Raw genomic sequence first — 22,338 nt, forward strand, 5'->3', positions numbered from 1 at the left:
GTGTTACAGCTATTAAAATTTATGCCAGCCACATATATCCGAAGGAGAAGGGCAGTTAAGAAATATGAAATAAATAAGTAAATAAAATATGAATGAGAATTGTAAAAAAGGGGAAATTGAATATATATATATATTCTATCCTAATTCAAATTGTTGGTCCTTAAGAAACAATGTAATATTGAAGGGACCAGCTTAGAAATAATTTATCACAAAACAATAGAAAAGATTGCAAACAACAAAAGAAAGCATACAATTTTATCTGAAGACTAACAATTATTCATAAAGGCAGTGGTTTATTTTCTTCTGTTTCTTCGTCATCCACTTCCCTAATAAGTCATGAGCAAATGTCTGCAAATAATTATTTCTTTTAGGAAGTAATATTTCCAGCATACAGGACTGTAATTTGGAATTACATCATATTTTAAACAAAGACTTCCCAAGCGGCCTTATCTCTTCTCAGGACAAACACCATAAAAAGCCGGATTACTCCTTGAAAAAATTGTTAATAATTGGGTTTCTTGAGAGACCCAGTGATAATATGTAGAGAAAAAAAAGAAGGCCATGGCTTGATGTTTCCTGTGAAAGAGTGTCCATTGTATATTGCTGTTACCATCTAATGTTCCTATTGTGTGGATTAATTTCCAGGAAAATATCCCTGGCAATCCGTGGTTGCATGTAGGCTTGTTTACTTAAAACTTAAAATCAATCACCTCAATTTTTAAGACTCTAAAAGCTGCTTTATTGTGGAAGTAATATACAAAGCAATAAAACTTTTCATCTCCTTGATGTTTCCTTAGCCCAGATCTTATACTCTGGAGTGGCACTATTGATAACAGTAGGACCAACGCCAATGAAACCATTAGCACAGTGATGTAGAGGAAGTGAATCTTTGGGCTTATTCCCAATGAAATTTCATCTTTAAGAAATAAAATGCAAACCCATAGGTTTAAACAAAGAATATAAGGAGGAAAACAAGTTTAATACTATGTGTATGCTATTGTACGCTCAGCAAGTGTATGTTTGTTTACATATCTCATTTATGCCTTGCTTACCTTTCTGTGTGTATACTGCTATTTATAAATGAATGTAGTGGAAAAGAGGAGCCCATAAAGGAAAAGCCAAATCTCTACTCCTGCACAAAGCCCTTTAGGTCTTCACACCCGTTCTTGCTTCCTGTGTGTGTTAGCAGCTTTGTAGTACCTGCTGTCACTAGTTGTCTAGGCTCTACAACACCCATCTAGCACCTTCCCCCTAATCCCACTGTGGGAGAGAGGAAGAGTTCTCAGAGTCTCTGCTGGCCTCCTGCTGATTGCTAAATCTCAAATACAAAGGTTGGCGTTATTTTAATAATGCCACCTCCTGGGCTTAATTATATGGGACTAGACATGTCAGCTTTTCACTCCCTCCTTAGTAGATAGACCAATATCACAAGTTATGCAAAATCAGGCTTTGCATATAAGTTAAATAAATATGTTGTTGGTAGCTGCGAAGTCGTGTCCGACCCATCGCGACCCTATGGACAACGTTCCTCCAGGCCTTCCTGTCCTCTATCATCTTCTGGAGTCCATTTAAGCTCACGCCTACTGCTTCAGTGACTCCATCCAGCCACCTCATTCTCTGTCGTCCCCTTCTTCTATTGCCCTCAATCTTTCCCAGCATTAGGCTCTTCTCCAGTGAGTCCTTCCTTCTTAGGTGGCCAAAGTATTTGAGTTTTAGCTTCAGGATCTGGCCTTCTAAAGAGCAGTTAGGGTTGATCTCTTCTAGGAGTGATCGGTTTGATCGCCTTGCAGTCCAAGGGACTCGCAGGAGTCTTCTCCAGCACCACAGTTCAAAGGCCTCAATTCTTTGGCACTCGGCCTTTCTTATGGTCCAACTTTCACTGTCATACATTGCAACTGGGAAGACCATAGTCTTGACTATATGCACTTTTGTTGACAGGGTGATGTCTCTGCTTTTTAGTGTGCTGTCTAGATTTGCCATGGCTTTCCTCCCGAGGAGCAAGCGTAAATATAGAAAAACATAAAAGTTTGTTAAGATCACAAAAGTTAGCCTACAAAAAAAGACCCTCTTCAAAGAAGAATAAAAAATACTAGAGGGAGGAATAAGAACAGACACTCCCCAGAGTAGAAAGTTTTCTGGCTGAACAGCTGTAAATCTAGGCACCACTACTTTAAATGGGTCTTTGGGTCACATTAGGAACCCGTGGAGAGTCCTGTGTTGTATTGAGACATGAGAATAACTTGGAAGGTCAAGAACAGTCAAATGATGTTTTCCTGGATTAAGCTTGGAGGGAAAGAAAGGTATTGGAAACACCTATCAGGTGACTATCACAATAATGTCTGACAGTCAAGGCACCATCCATAAAGCTAAAGTCTTGTTTAGTCAAAGCCCAAGGCTGTGGAGAAAGAAACTGGGGCTATCTAGGAACTCTGAAGACAAATGGGGAAGACTTAATAGAAGCTGACAGGCTAAAACAAAACAATCTTATTCTTTTCAATATGCAGCTTAAAGCAATGGGAGATCATCCAAAAGGAAGTGTTAGTAAGACATGTATTCTTGCAGCTAACCATGCATTGTTAGGAAGGTCTCCAGAAAAACCAACAGACTTGAGCATTATGGCTGTAACAATAATAACAAGATCTGTTCCTGAATCAAAGCACCCAAGAATATAAAGTCAATCTTACAGATTTCATGCTATATAAGGCTTTCTAGAATAGGTCTGTCCTTGGAATTGTGCCAGAAAAAAAATAGGTTCTATTATTGTAGCACAGGCTGCACAATAATAAGTGAATTGAGTTTGTTTCTCATTTTAGTCTCCTTTGAGAACATTTTTCAAAATGTATAGCAACAGCAGCTGTTACATTCCCTGCCAGCTTTCAAAGATGCATGCTGCATAAGAAAAGCAAGTCGCAAGACAGAAGGATTTCCTTAAAACTTAGCAACTTTCTAGTGTATGCCAAATGTTTCCAAAACCTCTTGAAGTTTGTCATATAAAAGAAAAAGAATACCTTTTTCTTTTCAATGTTTGTTTTCACTTGTGACCTTTACAAAATATTGATGAGTCAGAGTGTGAATTTTCTAATCTGTACATGTCTGGTACCAAATATTGATCATCACCATATCTCATTATAATTTATAGACCTAATATACAACACTTCCACAGTTTTTCCACATAGCAAATCTTTCTGCCTGCCTGCCTGCCTGCCTGTCTGTCTGTCTGTCTGTCTGTCTGTCTGTCTGTCTATCATAGCTTCACTAGAAGTGCCTCTGGGCAGTCTACAGTAATAAAGTAAAAATATGAAAAACAATGTAAAATATGAACAATCATTATTAAAAATTTAAATATTATAAAATATAGTAGACAAACCACAACCAAAGATACTAAGTATATAAACCACAGAATAACCACAGTTAGAGAGCCACTTTAAAATATTGCTTGTTCCCTGGGACTCCCAAGCCTGGTATCATAACCAGGTTTTGAGGGACTTCCTGAACATTAACAGGATGAAGGTGGGAGAATGTTCCATAAGGCGGGTGCTGTAGATGCCTTGACAATGGTACCTGCAGGATGCCCTCTCTGCCGAATCTAAGGGAACAGGCTGCCGTAATAGGGAAAGGCATTGTGCTGCCACCATGTGGTTGTTTTGGGGAAATTACAGCATGCTAATTTGGTCAGCCAGTCCCTCCCTATTCTGTCCCTATTTTTTGACGTATTTCCTCTGTCTCCTTACCATGTGCCTTTACACCCCTCCCTTTTCTGGGATGGACTTCCTCCTTCTCGCTCGGTGGTTCTCCTCCATAACCAGCAGATACACGTGCAGACATTGTGGGTCATTACTATCTTTTGACCTTGGAAATACCGTCCATTTATCATCTACCACATCTTGTTTTGCTGTAATCTTCTCTGCATGCAAATAAAGGTACTTCTGGATGATAAAAGGTACTTTCATGAGTTCTGCTATCTGGCAAGGGCTGTTAACAGTGATAATATCTGCCTAAACAAGCCAAGCACAGGGTTCTTAGCAAGGGGATAAATCATGAAACGACAGTCTGATCCAGAATAGGCATACCCTCCCATGACATGAAGGATTTTAAAGATCAAAATCAGCAATGTGAATTGGATCCAGAAACAATCTGGCAGCCAGTGCAGCTTGTTGAGTAGAGGTGTAACATGTGCTGTTCCTGGAGACAAAGATAACTTTCTGTGCCAATGTATCAGCTGAAATTTATAGAGCTAAATAGAAAATAGAACTAATACAAAAAAAGTCTTTATCAGCCATAGGCAAAATATTCTAGATTCCTTCCTTCCTTCCTTCCTTCCTTCCTTCCTTCCTTCCTTCCTTCCTTCCTTCCTTCCCTCCCTCCCTCCCTCCCTCCCTCCCTCCGATTTAGCACACTGTCAAAAGAGCTACTTCTCATAACTTATTCCTATCAGTTCACAAAATAAAGGGATTCTCCAGTTCAAGTTAAATTTGCAGGAGGCAGGAAATGGTAGCAACTGGTCCTCCTCATCCTCTCTTGCCTGATTTGTACAATTTATCTTCATATAAAAAGGAAAAGTGAATGGGAAAATTCAAGGGAAAATGAACCATTAATTTGGAAGCAGGTAGATATTTGTGAATAAGGCTAGAGTCAGGCATGCATCCGACCTTCGCTCTATTCGCCGCGACCTGAAGACTTGGCTATTTGAACTTGCTGGCCTGGACTGAGGGACTGGGGTTTTAGATTTTAAATTTTAAATTTTAATTTTAGAACGTGTTTTATTGTTTAGGGCTACTTGGTTTAATTTATTTTAATTTTTGTATATTATGTGTTGTTTATAGTGTTTTAATTGCCCTGTACACCACCCCGAGTCCTTCGGGAGAGGGGCAATATATAAATCCAAATAAATATAATAATAATAATAATAATAATAATAATAATAATAATAATAATAATAATAATAAATTCCATATGAACTGTCAAGGCAGCAGTTTGGAGTTGGAAATCAGTTTTCTCATCTAACTACATTTCATTAGAGGATCATTGGTTCACCTTTATGGGTAATCTCTTGGAGCTCTGTAGTAATTGCTTCCATCTCACACCAAAAGTTTATTATGACATCACTGAAAATTATGTAATGTTCAATCTGGGAATGTTACGATGCCTCTCATTGTTTCCTACGTTGATAAATTAATGCAAGGCTTCATTTTGCAATTGAAACAGTAAGAAATCCCCATGTCTATAATGATTACATGGCATAGAATAAATACTTTGTCCACATTGTTCTATCAGCTGAGTAGAATCTCTTCTGCACTAAGAGGAAAACATAGTTTATAGTTAATATATACAGAATCTCTTAGTATTTGGTTTCCTCCCCACCCAATGGCAATTGAGCCATCAAAACATTGCCCCACTTTGATTAAGACCAAATTACATATAATTATTAATCAACACCTTTTTGACAATAAGTTACCGAAAAACTCCCTGTAGTTCACTGGAATGCTGATAAAATCTATCATTTTAGGTCACATATTAATCTAACTATCAATTAACAGAAATTCTTTGGACAAAAATTTAAAATTATTTTTTGTAGAGACAAAAAGATACCTCAGGTGATGGTACAAAGTAGTGACAGGAAAAATCGTACATTGGGATTTGTTTTTCAAGAAAAATATGTTTCAGGACTTATGGAATCATTTTCAAAGTTTTTAACTCAAAAATTCCAAAAAAAAACACAAAAACAAAACCCCTCTGCCGTCAATTTTTACCAATCAAAGATCAGAAAAGTAAAATTGGACTTGGAGGCTTCATCCTAGCTTTGGAGCTAGGATAGGCAGACGTTGATGGTAAATCCATTACAGGTAGTCCTTGATTTATGACCACAATTGATCCCAAAATTTCTGTTGTTAAGTGAGACATTTGTTAAGTGAATTTTGCCCCATTTTACAACCTTTCTTGCCTCAGTTGTTAAGTGAATCACTGCAGTTGATAAGTTAGTAACCCGGTTGGTAAGTGAATCTGGCTTCCCCATGGACTTTGCTTGTCAGAAGGTCACAAAAGGTGATGACATGACCCCGGGACCCTGCAACCGTCATAAATATGAGCCAGTTGCCAAGCATCTGAATTTTGATCACGCGATCATGGGAGTGCTAGAAAGGTGGCAACAGTGAAAAATGCTCATAAGTTACTTTTTTCAGTACCGTTGTAAAATTGAACGGTCACTAAACAAACTGTTGTAAGTCAAGGACTACCTGTATACCTAATTGAAAACAAATATTGATGTGTGAGTTACTTGAACCGCTCTCTCTCCATTCCCCCCCCTCTCTTTTTTTCCCTCCAAAATTGTTATTTAAACCAAAAAGAGCTTCAGAGAACAGTACATTTGAAAGGAGGAGAGGATGTGATTTGGTCCATTCTCTGTAATCATTCTCTGTAATTCCAGGCAGACTCTATCCCTCTAGAGCCCAGCTGCTGTTCTTGGAAATATTTGCTCATTTATCTCAAAATGTTGAATAGTTTGAATCCTCAAACGCCATTCTATAAAGATAAAGTAATACATGTAAATTATATATATCTTTTTTTTTCTTCCAGCCCAGGCTTGTATGATTTAAAACATGCATTGTAGGACCACGAGCATCTGAAATATATTAGAAATTTACAGAGCAGAGCAAGTTTATGGAGTCATTTCGAACACGTGGAAAGATCTGAGAGTACTACATTCCACAATTGCTCATTTAGGAAGAGATGTGGGGTCATGTTGTAAAAACATCTAGTTCATTTACCCTTGCTGTTCTAACAAAAAAAAATGTGGCATCCTTTCAGATGGATCTCGATCTATCCTGGTTTATTTTGGCAGCTGTTGTGTTTAGCAATGTGCTCTTTTACAAGAAACACTGAGCCTTGCTCCCCAACCAGAATGCCTTGGATCCCTGGGGTTAAAGTTCATGTGCTTCTGTAACTTTGAACTCCATAGTTTCCTTGCTGACAGCTGCAGAAGGAGAACTATGTTTACATCGTAGAATTATATGGCCACCAGCAATTCAGAATTTCCATTTCCTCTTGCATTGTTCTGGAATTTGGCGTTCACTATTCCATGTCCTAAAACTTAGCCTAGTGTGCATATTTTCTAGTGGTCTCTTCCAGTGTGCTGTTTTGGTTTTTGATCTTGATGTGCTGACCCTAAATGCTTTCTGTGCAAAGGTTTGTTCTGTTGAAATCTACCTGTTTATGAGATTTTAATAGTAGATAATGTTCTTATCTGTTTCATTTTGTGTCCTTCCAAACAAAAATGTCTGATTTTTTTAAAGGTCCCCTGCTATGTTAATGTTGATTATTGGATTCAGACCTCATATGGGACAGTGTTAAGCTGTAACACAGTGGCGGCTTTGTTCTATTTGAATTTGTTTTGAGTTTTAGTTTATAATTTAGTAAGTCTGTAAAAATGCTTTCTAAAAGTATGTTCCATGTTAATAATTGCACTAAAAGTGTGGGTGATGTGTACCATAAATGCTGAATTGTCAGAATGTCTGGAGTTTTTTTTTTTGTTTCCCAGATAGTGTAAGTGAGATGATATATATTCACATATGTTATCTACATATGTTATCTACTTTAGTGTGGGGAGGGGAGGAAATAAAGGCATTTCCTTTTATTTGTCTTTCCTCCCTCATCTTATCTTCTTCTTCTCCTTCTCTCTCTCTCTCTCTCTCTCTCTCTCCCTTCTTCCCTTAAGAAAAAAAACTTGTGCTTATATTCAGACACAAACACACACAGCTTTGTTAAGGGGTTCTAATAACTGAGATAGCCCAATGACAGGAGTCAAATGTAGTTTTCATTCTTGTTGTTACTCTTCTTTCTATGGAGAGAAAACTCTTGTGGACCGCAAGAGTGGAACCCTGATTTTTGGAACCCTGATTTTCATTTACTCAAAAGATGCTCTTTCTATTTCACACTCCGGTCCTGGAAAGCAAAGAGGACAGTGTGAGAGCCAAGCTGAGCTAATAGGCTTACTTTGGTTTCTTCTCCTTATATGTAGAATTACACATAGCACGAATGCCTGAAGAACTTTACACAAACACAGAGCCTTGAAATGGAACACTTATTTAGTTATATCTACATAACTAGCCTCCAGAGTTCCATGATTATTAAACAAAGACTAGTTGGAATCATTTTTGTCCTACTGGCCTCTATCTGGTTATATTTTCATTGGCACTCTGATTTGCCAGTAGGAAATAATACAAAAGTGATTGTGCTGAATATTTGAGCACAGACAAGGGTCAAAGTACATGGCTTTGGCACATGGCTTTATCTTTACATTTACTCTCTGTTTAATTTCCTTTGCAGTTGGTTACCTTCATCCCAGTGGCCTTTACACCGCATCCTGTTTCCTTCCTCTCCATAGTCAGAGTGTCTGTACTCCTGACTTTGTGTTTGTCAGACCTATGATGTTTTCAGTCCCCAGATTCATTTCATTAAATATTTTTGATGCTTTGTACCTCAGTTTTTCCCAATTCAAGCTAAAGGAAGCAAGTAATAAAATAAAAAGATCCAAATGTGGATTGGCTGACTGGATTTTTTTACCTAAAATCTTATATTCATTTGTTTTCTGAAAATAACTGTAATTTAAAATGTGCAGTAATGTTTTCTTTAAATTATATATGGGTTGTAAGTAAATATCAGTTCACTGATGAACCACAAGCGCATTTTCCTTGGATCATATAATGGCAGATACTTACTTACATAGAATACTAGTCCTATGGTTCATTGTCTGATCAATATTACTTAATTATGTTTCATCTGTTAACTATTTTAATACTGTTTTTTAATCATACATCTTAAGCTTATCATTACTGGGGTAGTCGATGTATTATTACAATAACAGAGGTGTGAATGTAATACCATGTGATTTGTCTTTTAGTATATGCAGTATTAATTTGTTTCACTTTATAATTGCTCTTTTAAAATTGAAAAAAAATTCATTGACTAAATAAGTACTACATCCTCATGCTTATGTTTTGAGTATGACAGTAAGTGACACATATTCATATCATATCTTTTATTCAGGAGCGATTAGCCTGTTTATAAAAAAGTGTAATCTTGATGGAGGAATAGGGAAGAAAAAACAGCAATTCAGTCCTGGGAAAGTATGAGAAAGAAATGCAAAATAACCCTGCTTTGAATCAGTTTGTTATAAAATGGAGTGGAAAGAAAATCTGACAGGCTTTCAAGATTCTGTTGTTACATTCTACAACAATAAACAATGTTCCCATAATCTGTTTCCTGAACTGATCTGCCTTAAAAGGCTGACATTGTTTTCACGACAGCTTCTTCCTAGTGCTTTCTATATATTATGCAGTGTATAATCCTGATGAAGATTAGAATCCTTTGCATATGAGTTCAGAGTTGATGGGTAGGTGTGTCAAAATTGGCAAGATGGCAGACAGAGCAATCACAGCCCATTCTGAAGATGCAACGTTGACACGTGTAGAAAAGGGGCAGGGTTTGCACTGTGATGCCTCATCTGCCATTTTGTCAATTATGAAGCTCCCCAAAGTTAGTGGGAGGTCACACTTACAGCAAGAATTCCATGACGTGGCTTTAGGTAAGATTCTCTCTTGGCTGCAGGCCTTCAGCCATCAATATAAGACCTTTTTCAGAACTAATGGTGTGAAGCCTTCACCAAAGAATAATAGGTTAGATCCTTGCTTGGAGCAGATGCATTAAAATCAGTAAACCTGTATTAATTTTATTAATAAGACCCTTTGGTTTCAATAATTCTGTTTAAAACTTAACTAGATTGCAGCTGATGTATAAGAGGTACTTTTAAGGCAGTTTATCATGTGAACATCTTGTTCCTGATCATGTAAAGATTTTCCAAACTGCGTGAAGATTTGGCAAAGCCTCTGACTTGTGGAAGTGGACTGAAGTGGCAGCCTTTGTGCAAAAGAAGTTTCTCAATATGTGGAAAGAGCTTTCTAATCTGAACTTGATGATGTGTGTGCTTCAGGCAGTAGCTGAAGTCTGGTAAAAAAACACTCTGTGCAGGCTTGTTGTGGTGGGAAAAGAGGATAAAAATCTGTATATGTTTTTCTGAAGGAAAAGTGGGGTAAAAATCTAAGAAGTAAACAACAAATAACTATTTGCATTAAGGAATTATTTGGCTGTATAATACCAAAATTGCTATAGTAACACATTTTAACAGATGGAGGATTTTTTTCCTTAGGAATGGGTACATGATATATGGCATTGTATAAATATGTACAAAACAAATGGGTGGTTTTTTTTAAAGTCATTGATTGAAATTTCAAGCGTGGGAGAATCTCCCATTCTTCTTTAAAAATAAAAAGGCACTGCCTGCTCCTGTGAAAACATGGTCATTCATGATGAGGTGTCCTGCACAGATGAAGTCACTTGTGTATATACTGAACTGTGATAGCCCTCAAATAGCAACATTTCCTGGGTTCACTGATCCACGCTAACTTAAATTAACCCTTTATTCCTAACAGTAACTGAAGCCGGTTTTGGTGCTGATATCGGGATGGAGAAATTCTTCAACATCAAATGCAGAGCTTCTGGCTTGATTCCCAGTGTGGTTGTGCTTGTGGCTACAGTGAGGGCTTTGAAGATGCATGGAGGGGGGCCAAATGTAAGTGTCTCTACCTCTCAAATAAAACAGAGAATAATTCTTCAGAGCTCCCTACTTTTTAAACAACTTATCATTTGAAATACGTATAAACATTTTCAGTTTTGGAACTGGTTGAAATGACTCCTAGCGCACTGCAAGCCAATTAACAGTCTCACCCTCTGTATTGTCAAGAGACAATAGTTTTAGAGGTATTCAAAGGAAGGCTCTCTACATGGCTTAAGAAGTTTAGGAAATGGAATCAAATCTGCTTGCTATTTTTTTACTTTCTTTTTCTTTTTTAACCCTTGAAGTTCATCCTTCACATTGCAATAACTGGCTTATGGTCCCACAGTTTGAACTATCACCCACTGCTAGTTCCTAAGTCTTTTTTCTACATCCCCCTAATTATTTCCTTATTTGAGCCAATGATGGGTACATTCCAATCAAGAGTAAGAACTTTGATCTGTTAAATTCATTGGGAGGGAATAATTATTTGTATGGAATTTAAAAGTACTCAACTTGATTAAATTGCACCCTCTTTTTTATCTTTTTTTTTTAAAAAAAATTCTGATTGTAGCAATATTTTGAGGAACATATATTAGAGCCTATGTTTTCTGTCTTCCCTCCCAAAATTCTTGTGTTACTTTCTGTTCTCTCAGCCTGTCATCCAGGCATGCAGTCTGGCTTTTATCTTTTGATTCCTCACTTTTTTCTTTCATTTAATTTTAATTTCTTATTTGAGCTTGATCCTCCCCCCCTCTTTTTCCCAAGGTTTTTCAAATTTCTATGCTACTGGATGCTGATGTTTAACTACAAGTACTAATTGTTCCAAGATTATAGGCTAACTACTTTGGTTATAATCCATCAGTGCCTTTGTACCTTTACACATGTCTTATTTTTATTTTTGCTGTACTCATCCTTCACTCTTAAAGCTACTATATATGAGCTGCAAAAAAGTTGGATGATGCCAAAGAATTACCCAAAACTCTTAACTCTGCTACCATTTAGTGTTTGCCCAGATTTGTCTAATGGCAAACTTTTACATCAATACTTTAACGTCATGCTAAAAGTACCACGTACGGACGCAGTGGCTCAGTGGGTTAGGACGCTGAGCTTGTCAGAAGGTCGGCAGTTTGGCGGGTCGAATCCCGAGTGCCATGTAACAGAGTGAGCGCCTGTTACTCATCCCAGCTTCTGCCAACCTAGCAGTTCGAAAGCACGTAAAAATGCAAGTAGAAAAATAGGGACCACTATGGTGGGAAGGTAACAGCATTATGTGCGCCTTTGGTAAAAGTACCACGTTTTGTTTTTTGCATCCTTATTTTTAAAATCTTTCTGCAAATTACTTTTTTTGAACCTTCCCTCCCTCCCCATTGAAAATATTAATTTTTTTTCAAATGTGCCTTGTTTCCATTTTGGGAAGTATAAAATTCATTCATCTTGGTGTAATGCAGCTGCAATACGTTATTCTGGGATGCAGTCTTAATATTTCTACTCTCTTCACTTCTTTTGGGTACAGACTCAGTTAAAAAATATCAATGATTCTATATCTGACAACCCTTGTTTGTTTGTTTGTATGGGAAATGCATTTCTCTGAGGCCTCAAGGAGACTGCACAATTGATATTTTTTTTAAAAAAGTGTAGTTTCACCATTTTTTTACTAAATAAGATATTCAGTTTAAGCAAGAAAAACAACTGACCAACTGAACTAAATGTTTTCCCCTGAACTTTTTCAGTTCACCCTCCAATGTAAGGATTTCTTTTCTTTTCTTTTCTTTTATCTTTTTTTTTCATTTCCTTTTTTCCTGTATTTCCACTGAACTATTGCCAGGAGTAGTTTACTAGACTTATACTTCTTAGTAATTGTTTTTGAGTAATAGGATTATTTAGGATTTGGCAAGAACATGATTTCTTAGTAGGAAGCTGGAATTTATTAACTGGATTGACATATTGTAGTAAGCTGTTACGCTGATTTTAAAGGGCTTATGTGATGGGCAAACAGAGTTAGGGACTACGTCATACTTAGGATTAGGCTATAAATCACAGTTTGAAGCTATGGTTTATTGTTGTCTTTTCCGTTATGAACTCTGGCTTTGTGAATGAGCAAACAAAGGAATATAGTTTGCCTCATTTGTTTTTGTGTCCACTGAAACGTCTAACCAGTTCACAGAATATAATCCAAGAGCAGAGGTTCCTTAACCTTCCTTTTATATGGTTTCTCTTGCTTGGGTATATTTTTCTTAAGTTGATTTAATCACATAGGATATCTGATGGATGACATGAATTGGAGCCGAGATGGGAAGCAGGGGAATACTTCTCAAAGCAGAAAGAAGGATCTGAGACTTCCTCCTACAATTGTTTCTTCTTCAAATTCTCATTGGGTTAGAAAAAATCATTTTCTAGCACCGAAAGTATGGTTAATTATTAAGTACTCCAACTTAAAAACATTCATTGAAATAGCTGTATTTTCAGATTTAAAATTAGATTCAGAACTTGAGTCTAGTTATTACCTAGTTGCAAAATACTAGATATTTGTTTAGTCAGATATACAATAGTACAAATTTAAGGGGGAAAGCACTATTCCAAAATCCCCATATTAAAATCCTGGTAATTAAAAATATATGTACAAAGTAACATTAATAGTTTTTATGTAAATATTCAAATAAATTTTTTGCAGGGTTTCTCTCTTCTAGAAGTCATGGTGATCACATATTTTAGGTGTGTCTAAATGTTTGACTATTCTTTAATTACTTGTTTGTAATTTCAGGTTATAGCTGGTGTACCTCTTAAGAAAGAATATACAGAAGAGGTGAGAACATTTCCTGTCTATATTAAAATCCATTTTTAGAAATATTTTCCCCAAATAGCTATTACTAAATGGTTTAATCCAATGTATTGAAATGTCCTTTTTCTCCCAATGCCATCCAACTCATATAAAAAGGTTACCTAGGAAGGCCCTCCTCATAATTCCAGAAAGTACAATTCACAATGCTAAGACTGGGAATATTTGTTTATTTGTTCAAATATTTTGTTCATTTACATACTGTAAGCTTCCAACCACAGGCTAACCTAAAGCAGTTAGGAGCAACTCGGGAATACTAGTGGTATCTTTATTTTAAGGCTTGTTGTTGTTTTTGTTGTTAGCTGTGAAGTCATGTCCGACCCATCGCGACCCTATGGACAATGTTCCTCCAGGCCTTCCTTTCCTCTACCATCTTCTGGAGTCCATTTAAGCTCACGCCTACTGCTTCAGTGACTCCATCCAGCCACCTCATTCTCTGTCGTCCCCTTCTTCTATTGCCCTCAATCTTTCCCAGCATTAGGCTCTTCTCCAGTGAGTCCTTCCTTCTCATTAGGTGGCCAAAGTATTTAGAGTTTAGAGTTTAGAGTTTTATTTGATTTATATACCGCCCTTCTCCTTGGTAGGGACTCAGGGCGGTTCACAGGGCATATATAAAAAAGACAATACAAAAATTAAAAAAGATTAAACCCATGCCCAATTAAAACAGTAATACAAATTTAAAAACAATTAAAAACCCATAATCCCCCATCAGGCCAGACCAGCTATTTCAAACAGGTGGGTCTTCAGGCCCCGACGGAAAGTTCGGAGGTCTGGTGCCATCCGGAGCTCCACCGGCAGTTGGTTCCATAATGCCGGAGCGCCCACAGAGAAGGCCCTCCCCCTGGGGGCCACCAGTCGGCATTCCCTGACTGGCGGCACCCTGAGGAGGCCCTCTCTGTGGGAACGCACAGGGCGGAGGGGAATCGATGCCGGCAGCAGGTGGTCCCTGAGGTATCCCGGACCCATGCCATGTAGGGACTTAAAGATCGTAACCAACACCTTGAACCTCACCCGAAAGACAACTGGTAACCAATGCAGCTCGCGGAGCAAAGGTGTAACATGGGAGTACCGGGAAACTCCCAAGACAACTCTCGCGGCCGCATTCTGTACCAGTTGGAGCCTCCGAGTGGTCTTCAAGGGAAGCCCCATGTAGAGAGCATTACAGTAGTCAAGGCGAGAGGTCACGAGCGCATGAGTGACCGTACACAGGGCATCCCGGTTCAGATAGGGCCGCAACTGGCGCACCAGGCGAACCTGGGCGAAAGCCCCCCTAGTCACGGCCACTATATGATCTTCCAGGGTAAGCCGTGAATCTAGGAGGACTCCCAAGTTGCGAGCCCTATCCACGGGGGGTAAGAGCTCACCCCCCATAGAAAGAGATGGAACATTTTGAATGTCCCGGGATGCCGGAATGCACAGCCACTCAGTCTTGTCAGGGTTGAGCTGAAGTCTGTTCCTCCCCATCCAGACCCGAACCGCCTCCAGGCAACGGGACATCACGGCGAGGGCATCACTGGGGTGGTTTGGGGTCGAAAAGAAAAGTTGGGTATCATCGGCATACTGATGATACCCAACTCCAAAACCACGAATGATCTCACCCAGCGGTTTCATATAGATGTTGAACAGGAGAGGCGAGAGAACCGACCCCTGAGGAACTCCACAAACGAGAGACCTAGGGGCCGATCTCTGCCCCCCTGCCAACACCGACTGCGAGCGTCCCAGGAGATAGGAGGAGAACCACTGAAGAACTGTGCCTCCCACTCCCAATCCCCTGAGACGCCGCAGCAAGATACCATGGTCGATGGTATCGAAAGCCGCTGAGAGGTCTAATAGGACTAGGACAGAGGAATATCCCCTATCCCGCGCCCTCCAGAGATCATTCACCAGAGCGACCAATGCCGTCTCCGTGCTGTACCCGGGCCTGAAACCCGATTGGTAGGGGTCCAGATAATCCGCTTCATCCAGGACCAGAGGGAGCTGATGCGCCACCACACTCTCAACAACCTTCGCAAGAAAGCGAAGGTTGGAGACTGGACGAAAGTTGTTCAAAACAGCTGGGTCCAGGGCAGGCTTCTTGAGGAGAGGTCTCACCACCGCCTCCTTCAAGACGGTGGGGAAATAACCCTCACTCAAAGAAGCAGATATAACCGCCTGGAGCCAGCCTCGTGTCCTCTCCCTAGCTGCATAAACCAGCCAGGAAGGGCACGGGTCCAACAAACATGTGGAGGAGCTCAGCCTCCCCATAATCCTGTCCACTTCATCAGGGGTCACAGAATCAAACTCTTCCCAGATAACATTGACAAGACCGCCCGTGTCCTGATCGCCTGACTCTGCCCAGCTGGAGTCCAAACCGGTCCGAATCCGAGCGATTTTATCCGACAGATGTTGACTAAATTCCTCGGCACGACCCTGCAAGGGATCCTCCCTCACCTCCTGATTAAGAAGTGAGCGAGTCACCCTAAACAAGGCGGCCGGGCGATTATCTGCGGACGCGATGAGAGTGGAGAAGTAATTACACCTCGCCACCCTCATCGCTGCGAGATAAGACCTAATATAGGTTCTTAACCGCAACCGGTCGGGTTCGGATCGGCTAGACCTCCAGCAGCTCTCTAGGCCCCGTTTCCGACGCTTCATCTCCCGGAGCTCCGCAGAAAACCATGGAGCTCGCTGGGATCTGCGCCGGGTCAGGGGCCGCAAGGGTACAACCCGGTCAAGTGCCTCAGTGGCTGCCCTTTCCCAGGCTTCCACTAAGGCATCAGCCGAGCTGTGAGCAGTGGAGGCAGGTGGGGACCCCAGCGCCGCTTGGAATCTATCAGGATCCATTAAGCGTCTGGGGCGGTACCATCTAATTGGCTCCGTACCCCCACGGCGGGGGGTGGCAAAACGGAAGACCAGCCGCAGGAGATGATGATCGGTCCATGACAGGGGCATAATAAATGGAGAGCCCCCACCTAGATCATCCAACCACCGTCTAGATAAAAAAATCAGGTCAAGGGTGTGGCCTCCCTCATGAGTTGGCTCTGAAATTACTTGCGTCAGGTCCATGGCCGCCATGGAAGCCATGAACTCCCGAGCTAGCTCAGATGAACCTCCCAGGGATGGTAGATTGAAGTCTCCCAAAACTATAAGTTTGGGAAACTCAACCACCAAACCCGAGAGGATATCGAGCAGCTCGGGCAGGGCTGCCGCTGTGCGACTAGGCGAAATGTACACCAGCAGCAAGCCCAACTGCGCCCCAGGACCAAATCTCATAAAGAGAGACTCACACCCGACTATCTGAGGAACGGTGGTCTCCCGCGGACATAAGGTCTCCCTAATGGTAACCGCCACTCCCCCACCCCTACCTTGAGCTCGTGGCCGATGTAGCACCCGGAAGCCTGGTGGGCAGAGGTCAACCAAAGGGACCCCACCCTCTGGGCCCAACCAAGTCTCCGTGATGCAAGCCAGGTCCGCATGCTCACCCTCAACTAAATCCCTAACGAGGGGAGCTTTATTAACCACGGACCTGGCATTCAGGTACACCAGCCGGAGCTCAGGAGGCTGCACATCCTCGCTCCCGGCACCTCGGGGAAGAACCAGAGGGTCGGAGCGCCTCACCGCTTGTAGACAGCGGAGACGGCCCTCCCGGTAACGATATGGCCCCCTGTCTATCCGCCTGCTGCCTTTCCCCGTCGTGGGAATTGGTAATCCCACGACCCGCTCATGAGCCCCAGATGTAACCACAACCCGCTCCCCCCGAACGCCGTCAGACCCAGGCCTGGCCTGCAACACAGTTGTTTGGCTACCCCCCACCGCCAGACAACCACTACCCCCCACCCCCCTCCCCAACCCCCTAAAAAATTTGACTAAAAAATTAACCAGGGGCCTCTTATTAAATTTATATCGAGAACCCCTGGCCTTACCCGGCCATCTCTCAGGGTCCCAACAATTGGGCCCCTCATCGAGACTAGGGATAGAAAAGAAGGCGGGACGTACCCAGGAGAGGGGGGCACCCCTGAGGGCGAGTAAGTCCGTATCGGAATATCGATGCATACAGTCAGCAAGTCCAGAGAGGGCAGTCCAATGATTAAAACCAACAGGAGGATCGAAGGAAAGGAGTGGGACATTTGGGCCATCCACCAACCAACTGCCACTTGGTTGGATGTTCCCAGGGGCACACCACAACCCGTCCTCTCACAACGGGGCGCGAGTCTGCCCCCGGGGATGGTCCAAAATGCCCACCCTGGGTGGGGCAGCACCCACAGAGCTCCCACCTCTATGGGGCTGCCGATGTAAAACAGGCCACTCTCCCACTGTGGCCTGTGCCCAGGTCCGTCCCAGTCCAAAGGGGAAAGAAGGAGGCAGATGGAAAGTTAATAAATAAGTTAATAAATAAGTTAATGAATAAGTTGGCAGTCCGCTATATCGCCACCGTTGCCGCAGATATCGTTGCTGCCGGTAAAACAGGCCAATGGGCCTCGGAGATGCCACCATCGCCATCACCGTCGCCGCCATCACCTCAAGCAGCCGGAACCCAACGAATCGCTGTCGCCATGGTCGTCCTCTCCACCGCCCAGAGCAGCCCGAGGACGCCGTCGCCATAACCACCTCCATCGCCGGCAGTAGCTCAGAACCAGCACAAAGGGCAGCCTTATCAATAAAGTAACAAGCGGCTGTCTTCTCCGCCGCCAAACGGCCCGAAGACGTCGCAGCCGCCAACAAAACAGCACAGGCAGGTCCAACAACAAAGTGTCCGGAGACACCAGGGCAGCAGAAACCGGCAGGCCGAAGAAGCCGAACCCAGCAACACCGCGGGAGACAAACAGGCGAGGGAAAGGCGACACGCAGATGGAACAGGCAAACAGCAAAACTGCCTCCTTATTTGCCTCGTAATTCAGCTTCGTGGATTAACAATCCACATCCCCTACCCAGCGGGCCCAAAAAGACCCCTGAGGGACTCCGAAGGGACGCCCCACAGCCGGAGCTCACGGAGCTCAGCCCGACACGTCCGCCATCTTCAAAAGCCGGAAGAGTTGAGAGGTGGTGAGTTTTGGCTTCAGGATCTGGCCTTCTAAAGAGCAGTCAGGATTTATCTCCTCTAGGACTGACCGGTTTGATCGCCTTGCAGTCCAAGGGACTCGCAGGAGTCTTCTCCAGCACCATAGCTCAAAGGCCTCAATTCTTTGGCGCTCAGCCTTTCTTATGGTCCAGCTTTCACTGCCATACATTGCAACTGGGAAGACCATAGCCTTGACTATACGCACTTTTGTTGACAGGGTGATATCTCTGCTTTTTAGTGTGCTGTCTAGATTTGTCATGGCTTTTCTCCCAAGGAGCCAAGCGTCTTTTAATTTCTTGGCTACAGTCTCCATCTGCAGTGATCTTGGAGCCCAGGAAAATAAAATCTGTCACTACCTCCATTTCTTCCCCATCTATTTGCCAGGAATTGAGAGGGCCAGATGCCATGATCTTGGTTTTCTTAATGTTAAGTTTCAACCCAACTTTTGCACTCTCCTTCTTAACCCGCAACAAGAGGCTCTTTAGTTCTTCTTCACTTTCTGCCAATAGAGTGGTATCATCTGCATATCTTAGGTTGTTGATATTTCTTCCGGCAATCTTAATTCCAACTTTTGATTCATCTAGCCCTGCCTTTCTCATGATGTGCTCTGCATATAAGTTAAATAGGTTTCTCAAGAGACAAATAAGATGGTCTGGTACGCCCATCTCTTTAAGAACTTGCCACAGTTTGTTATGATCCACACAATCAAAGGCTTTAGCATAGTCAATGAAGCAGAAGTAGATGTTTTTCTGGAACTCTCTAGCTTTCTCCATGATCCAGCGTATGTTGCCAATTTGATCTCTAGTTCCTCTGCCTCTTCGAAATCCTGCCTGTACTTCTGGTAGTTCTCGATCCACATACTGCTGGAGTCTAGCTTGTAGGATTTTAAGCATAACTTTACTAGCATGAGAAATGAGTGCAATGGTGCGATAGTTTGAACATTCTTTGGCATTGCCTTTCTTTGGAATTGAAATGTAAACTGATCTTTTCCAATCCTGTGGCCACTGTTGAGTTTTCCAAATTTGCTGGCAAATTGAGTGTAGCACTTTTACTGCATTGTCTTTTAAGATTTTGAGTAGCTCAGCTGAAATACTGTCACCTCCACTAGCTTTGTTGTTGCTCAGCTTTTCTAAGGCCCACTTCACTTCACATTCTAGGATGTCTGGTTCGAGGTCAGTGACCAACTCATTGTGATTATCAGGGACGTTAAGCTCATTCTTGTATAGTTCTTCTGTGTAATTTTGCCACCTCTTCTTAATCTCTTATGCCTCTGTTAGGTCCCTGCCATTTTGGTCCTTTATCATGCCCATTTTTGCATGAAACGTTCCTTTCATCTCTCCAATTTTCTTGAAAAGATCTCTGGTCCTCCCTATTCTATTGTTTTCTTCTATTTCTTTGCTCCGTTCATTTAAGAAGGCATTCTTATCTCTTCTAGCTATTCTTTGGAATTCTGCATTTAATTGGGCATATCTTTCTTTTTCTCCCTTGCCTTTCGCTTCCCTCCTTTCCTCAGCTATTTGCAAAGCTTCCTCAAACAGCCATTTTGCTTTCTTGCATTTCTTTTTCTTTGGGATGGTTTTGGTTGCTACCTGTTGTACAATGTTGCGAACCTCTGTCCATAGTTCTTCAGGCACTCTGTCTATCAGATCTAATTCCTTAAATCTATTTGTCACCTCTACTGTAAATTCAACAGGGATATGATTTAATTTATACCTGAGTGGCCTAGCGCTTTTCCCTACTTTCTCCAGTTTAAGCCTAAACTTTGCAATGAGAAGCTCATGGTCTGAGCCACAGTCAGCTCCTGGTCTTATTTTTACTGACTGTATAGAGGTTCTCCATCTTTGGCTGCAGAGCACATAGTCAATCTGATTTCTGTGTTGACCGTCTGGTGATGTCCATGTGTAGAGCCGTCTCTTGGGTTGTTGGAAAAGAGGGTTTGCTATGACCATCATATTCTCTTGACAAAATTCTATCAGCCTGTGCCCTGCTTCATTTTGTTCTCCAACGCCAAACTTGCCTGTTATTTCGCTTATCTTTTGGCTTCCTACTTTAGCATTCCAATCCCCCATGATGATAAGGACATCATTTTTTGGCGTTAGTTCTATAAGGTGCTTCATAGAACCAGTCAATTTCATCCTCTTCAGCACTGTTGGTTGGGGCATAGACTTGGACTACTGTAATATTGAATGTTTGCCTTGGATTCAAACTGACATCATTCTGTCATTTTGAGGATTGTATCCCAGTATTGCTTTTCCTACTCTTTTATTGACTATGAAGGCTACTCCATTTCTTCTGAGGGATTCTTGCCCGCAGTAGTATACCTGATGGTCATCTGAATTAAATTCACCCATTCCTGTCCATTTTAGTTCGCTGATACCTAAGATGTCGATGTTCAGTCTTGTCATCTCTTGTTTGACCTCGTCCAGCTTTCCTTGATTCATGGATCTTACATTCCAGGTTCCTATGGAGAAAAAATCTTTACAGCATCGGACTTTCCTTTCACCACCAGACACATCCACAGCTGAGCATCCTTTCGGCTTTGGCCCAGTCGCTTCATTCTTTCTGGCGCTACTAGTGCTAGCCCTACTAGTACTAGCTACTAGCTCTTCCCCAGTAGCATATTGGACACCTTCCGACCTGAGGGGCTCATCTTCCAGCATCATATCGTTTTGCCTTTTGGTACTGTCCATAGGGTTTTCATGGCAAAGATACTGGAGTGGGTTGCCATTTCCTTCTCCAGTGGATCACGTTTTGCCAGAACTCTCTGCTATGACCTGTCCGTCTTGGGTGGTCCTGCACGGCATAGCTCATAGCTTCATTGAATTATGCAAGCCCCTTCGCCACGACAAGGCAGTAATCCATGAAGGGGATTGTAAGGCTACATTAACCAAATGTTAACTTCCCTTTTGTAACTTTTGTTTGTATTATTTTTAAGGGGCAATGGTAATAGTATGGTGATTTATTTAAAACTGTTCTTATTGTTTGCTTGTAAATTGCTTGGGGTTTCACCAGGAGGAAGAAGGTGGAAATTAAATTTCATATTTAAACAAACTTGTCTCTGGAATATCACCAGCTTTTTAATGGCAAAAAATAACAAAGTCAGAGGTTCTGAATATAGTTGTGAGTTGCTTAAAGCAGAGGTCACCAACCTTTCTTGGTTGGTGGACCAGAGGGAAAAGGAGGGGAAAGTATTTTTCACGTGTGTGTGCGAGCGCACGCACATGGAGCTGTGAACATGCAGATGATGCAAATGGGGTGGAGCTAGCGCCCATGTGATACTCACTAGCCCTGCCCCATTCTTGCATGGTGCAGTGCCCCATTTCCATGCTGTGCAATGCAGCTGTAGTGTTTTCGTGCCCCAAGACATGGCGGTGGTCATTTTTGCGCGGCATGGGAGCATCCAATTTTTGCACTCTGTGGCATGGTGGCAGCCTATTTTTGCACCTCACGGCATGGTGGCATACCATTTTTGCTCCTTGTGGCATGGCGGCATTCCATTTTTGCCCCCCTGAGATGTGGCGGCATCCCGTTTTCATGACCTGAGGCATGGCGGCATCCCATTTTTGCACCTCACGGCGCAGCGGCAACCTGTTTTTGCGTGGCATAGCGGCAGCCCGTTTTCGCACCCTGTGGCATGGGGGCAGCCCATTTTTGCGCTTTGCTGCACAGCGGCATCCTGTTTTTGCACTTCGCAGTGCGGCAGAGCCCCATTTATGCGCTTCACGGTGGAGCAGTGGCCTGCTTTCGTGCCTCGCAGCCCACAGGTTAGGGACCCCTGCCTTAAACAATTAGCTGTGAAAGGATAATACTTCTTGTCTCTCAGAAAAAAGCACTTGTATTCACATAATCCATTGC

General features: G+C 42.1%; 1 protein-coding gene across 1 annotated transcript in view; it reads left to right on the forward strand.

Moving 5' to 3' along the window:
• MTHFD1L (methylenetetrahydrofolate dehydrogenase (NADP+ dependent) 1 like) overlaps positions 1 to 22,338 on the forward strand; it is a 141,118-nt gene that overhangs the window by 68,534 nt on the left and 50,246 nt on the right. The window contains exons 21-22 of the mRNA XM_081312960.1: positions 10,485 to 10,624; positions 13,371 to 13,412. Coding sequence (XP_081169086.1) covers positions 10,485 to 10,624; positions 13,371 to 13,412 — 182 coding nt within the window. The remainder of the gene's footprint in view (positions 1 to 10,484; positions 10,625 to 13,370; positions 13,413 to 22,338) is intronic.

The sequence above is a fragment of the Vipera berus genome (genome assembly GCF_964194415.1).
Source record: "Vipera berus genome assembly, chromosome: 1".
Taxonomy (NCBI): Eukaryota; Metazoa; Chordata; class Lepidosauria; order Squamata; family Viperidae; genus Vipera; species Vipera berus.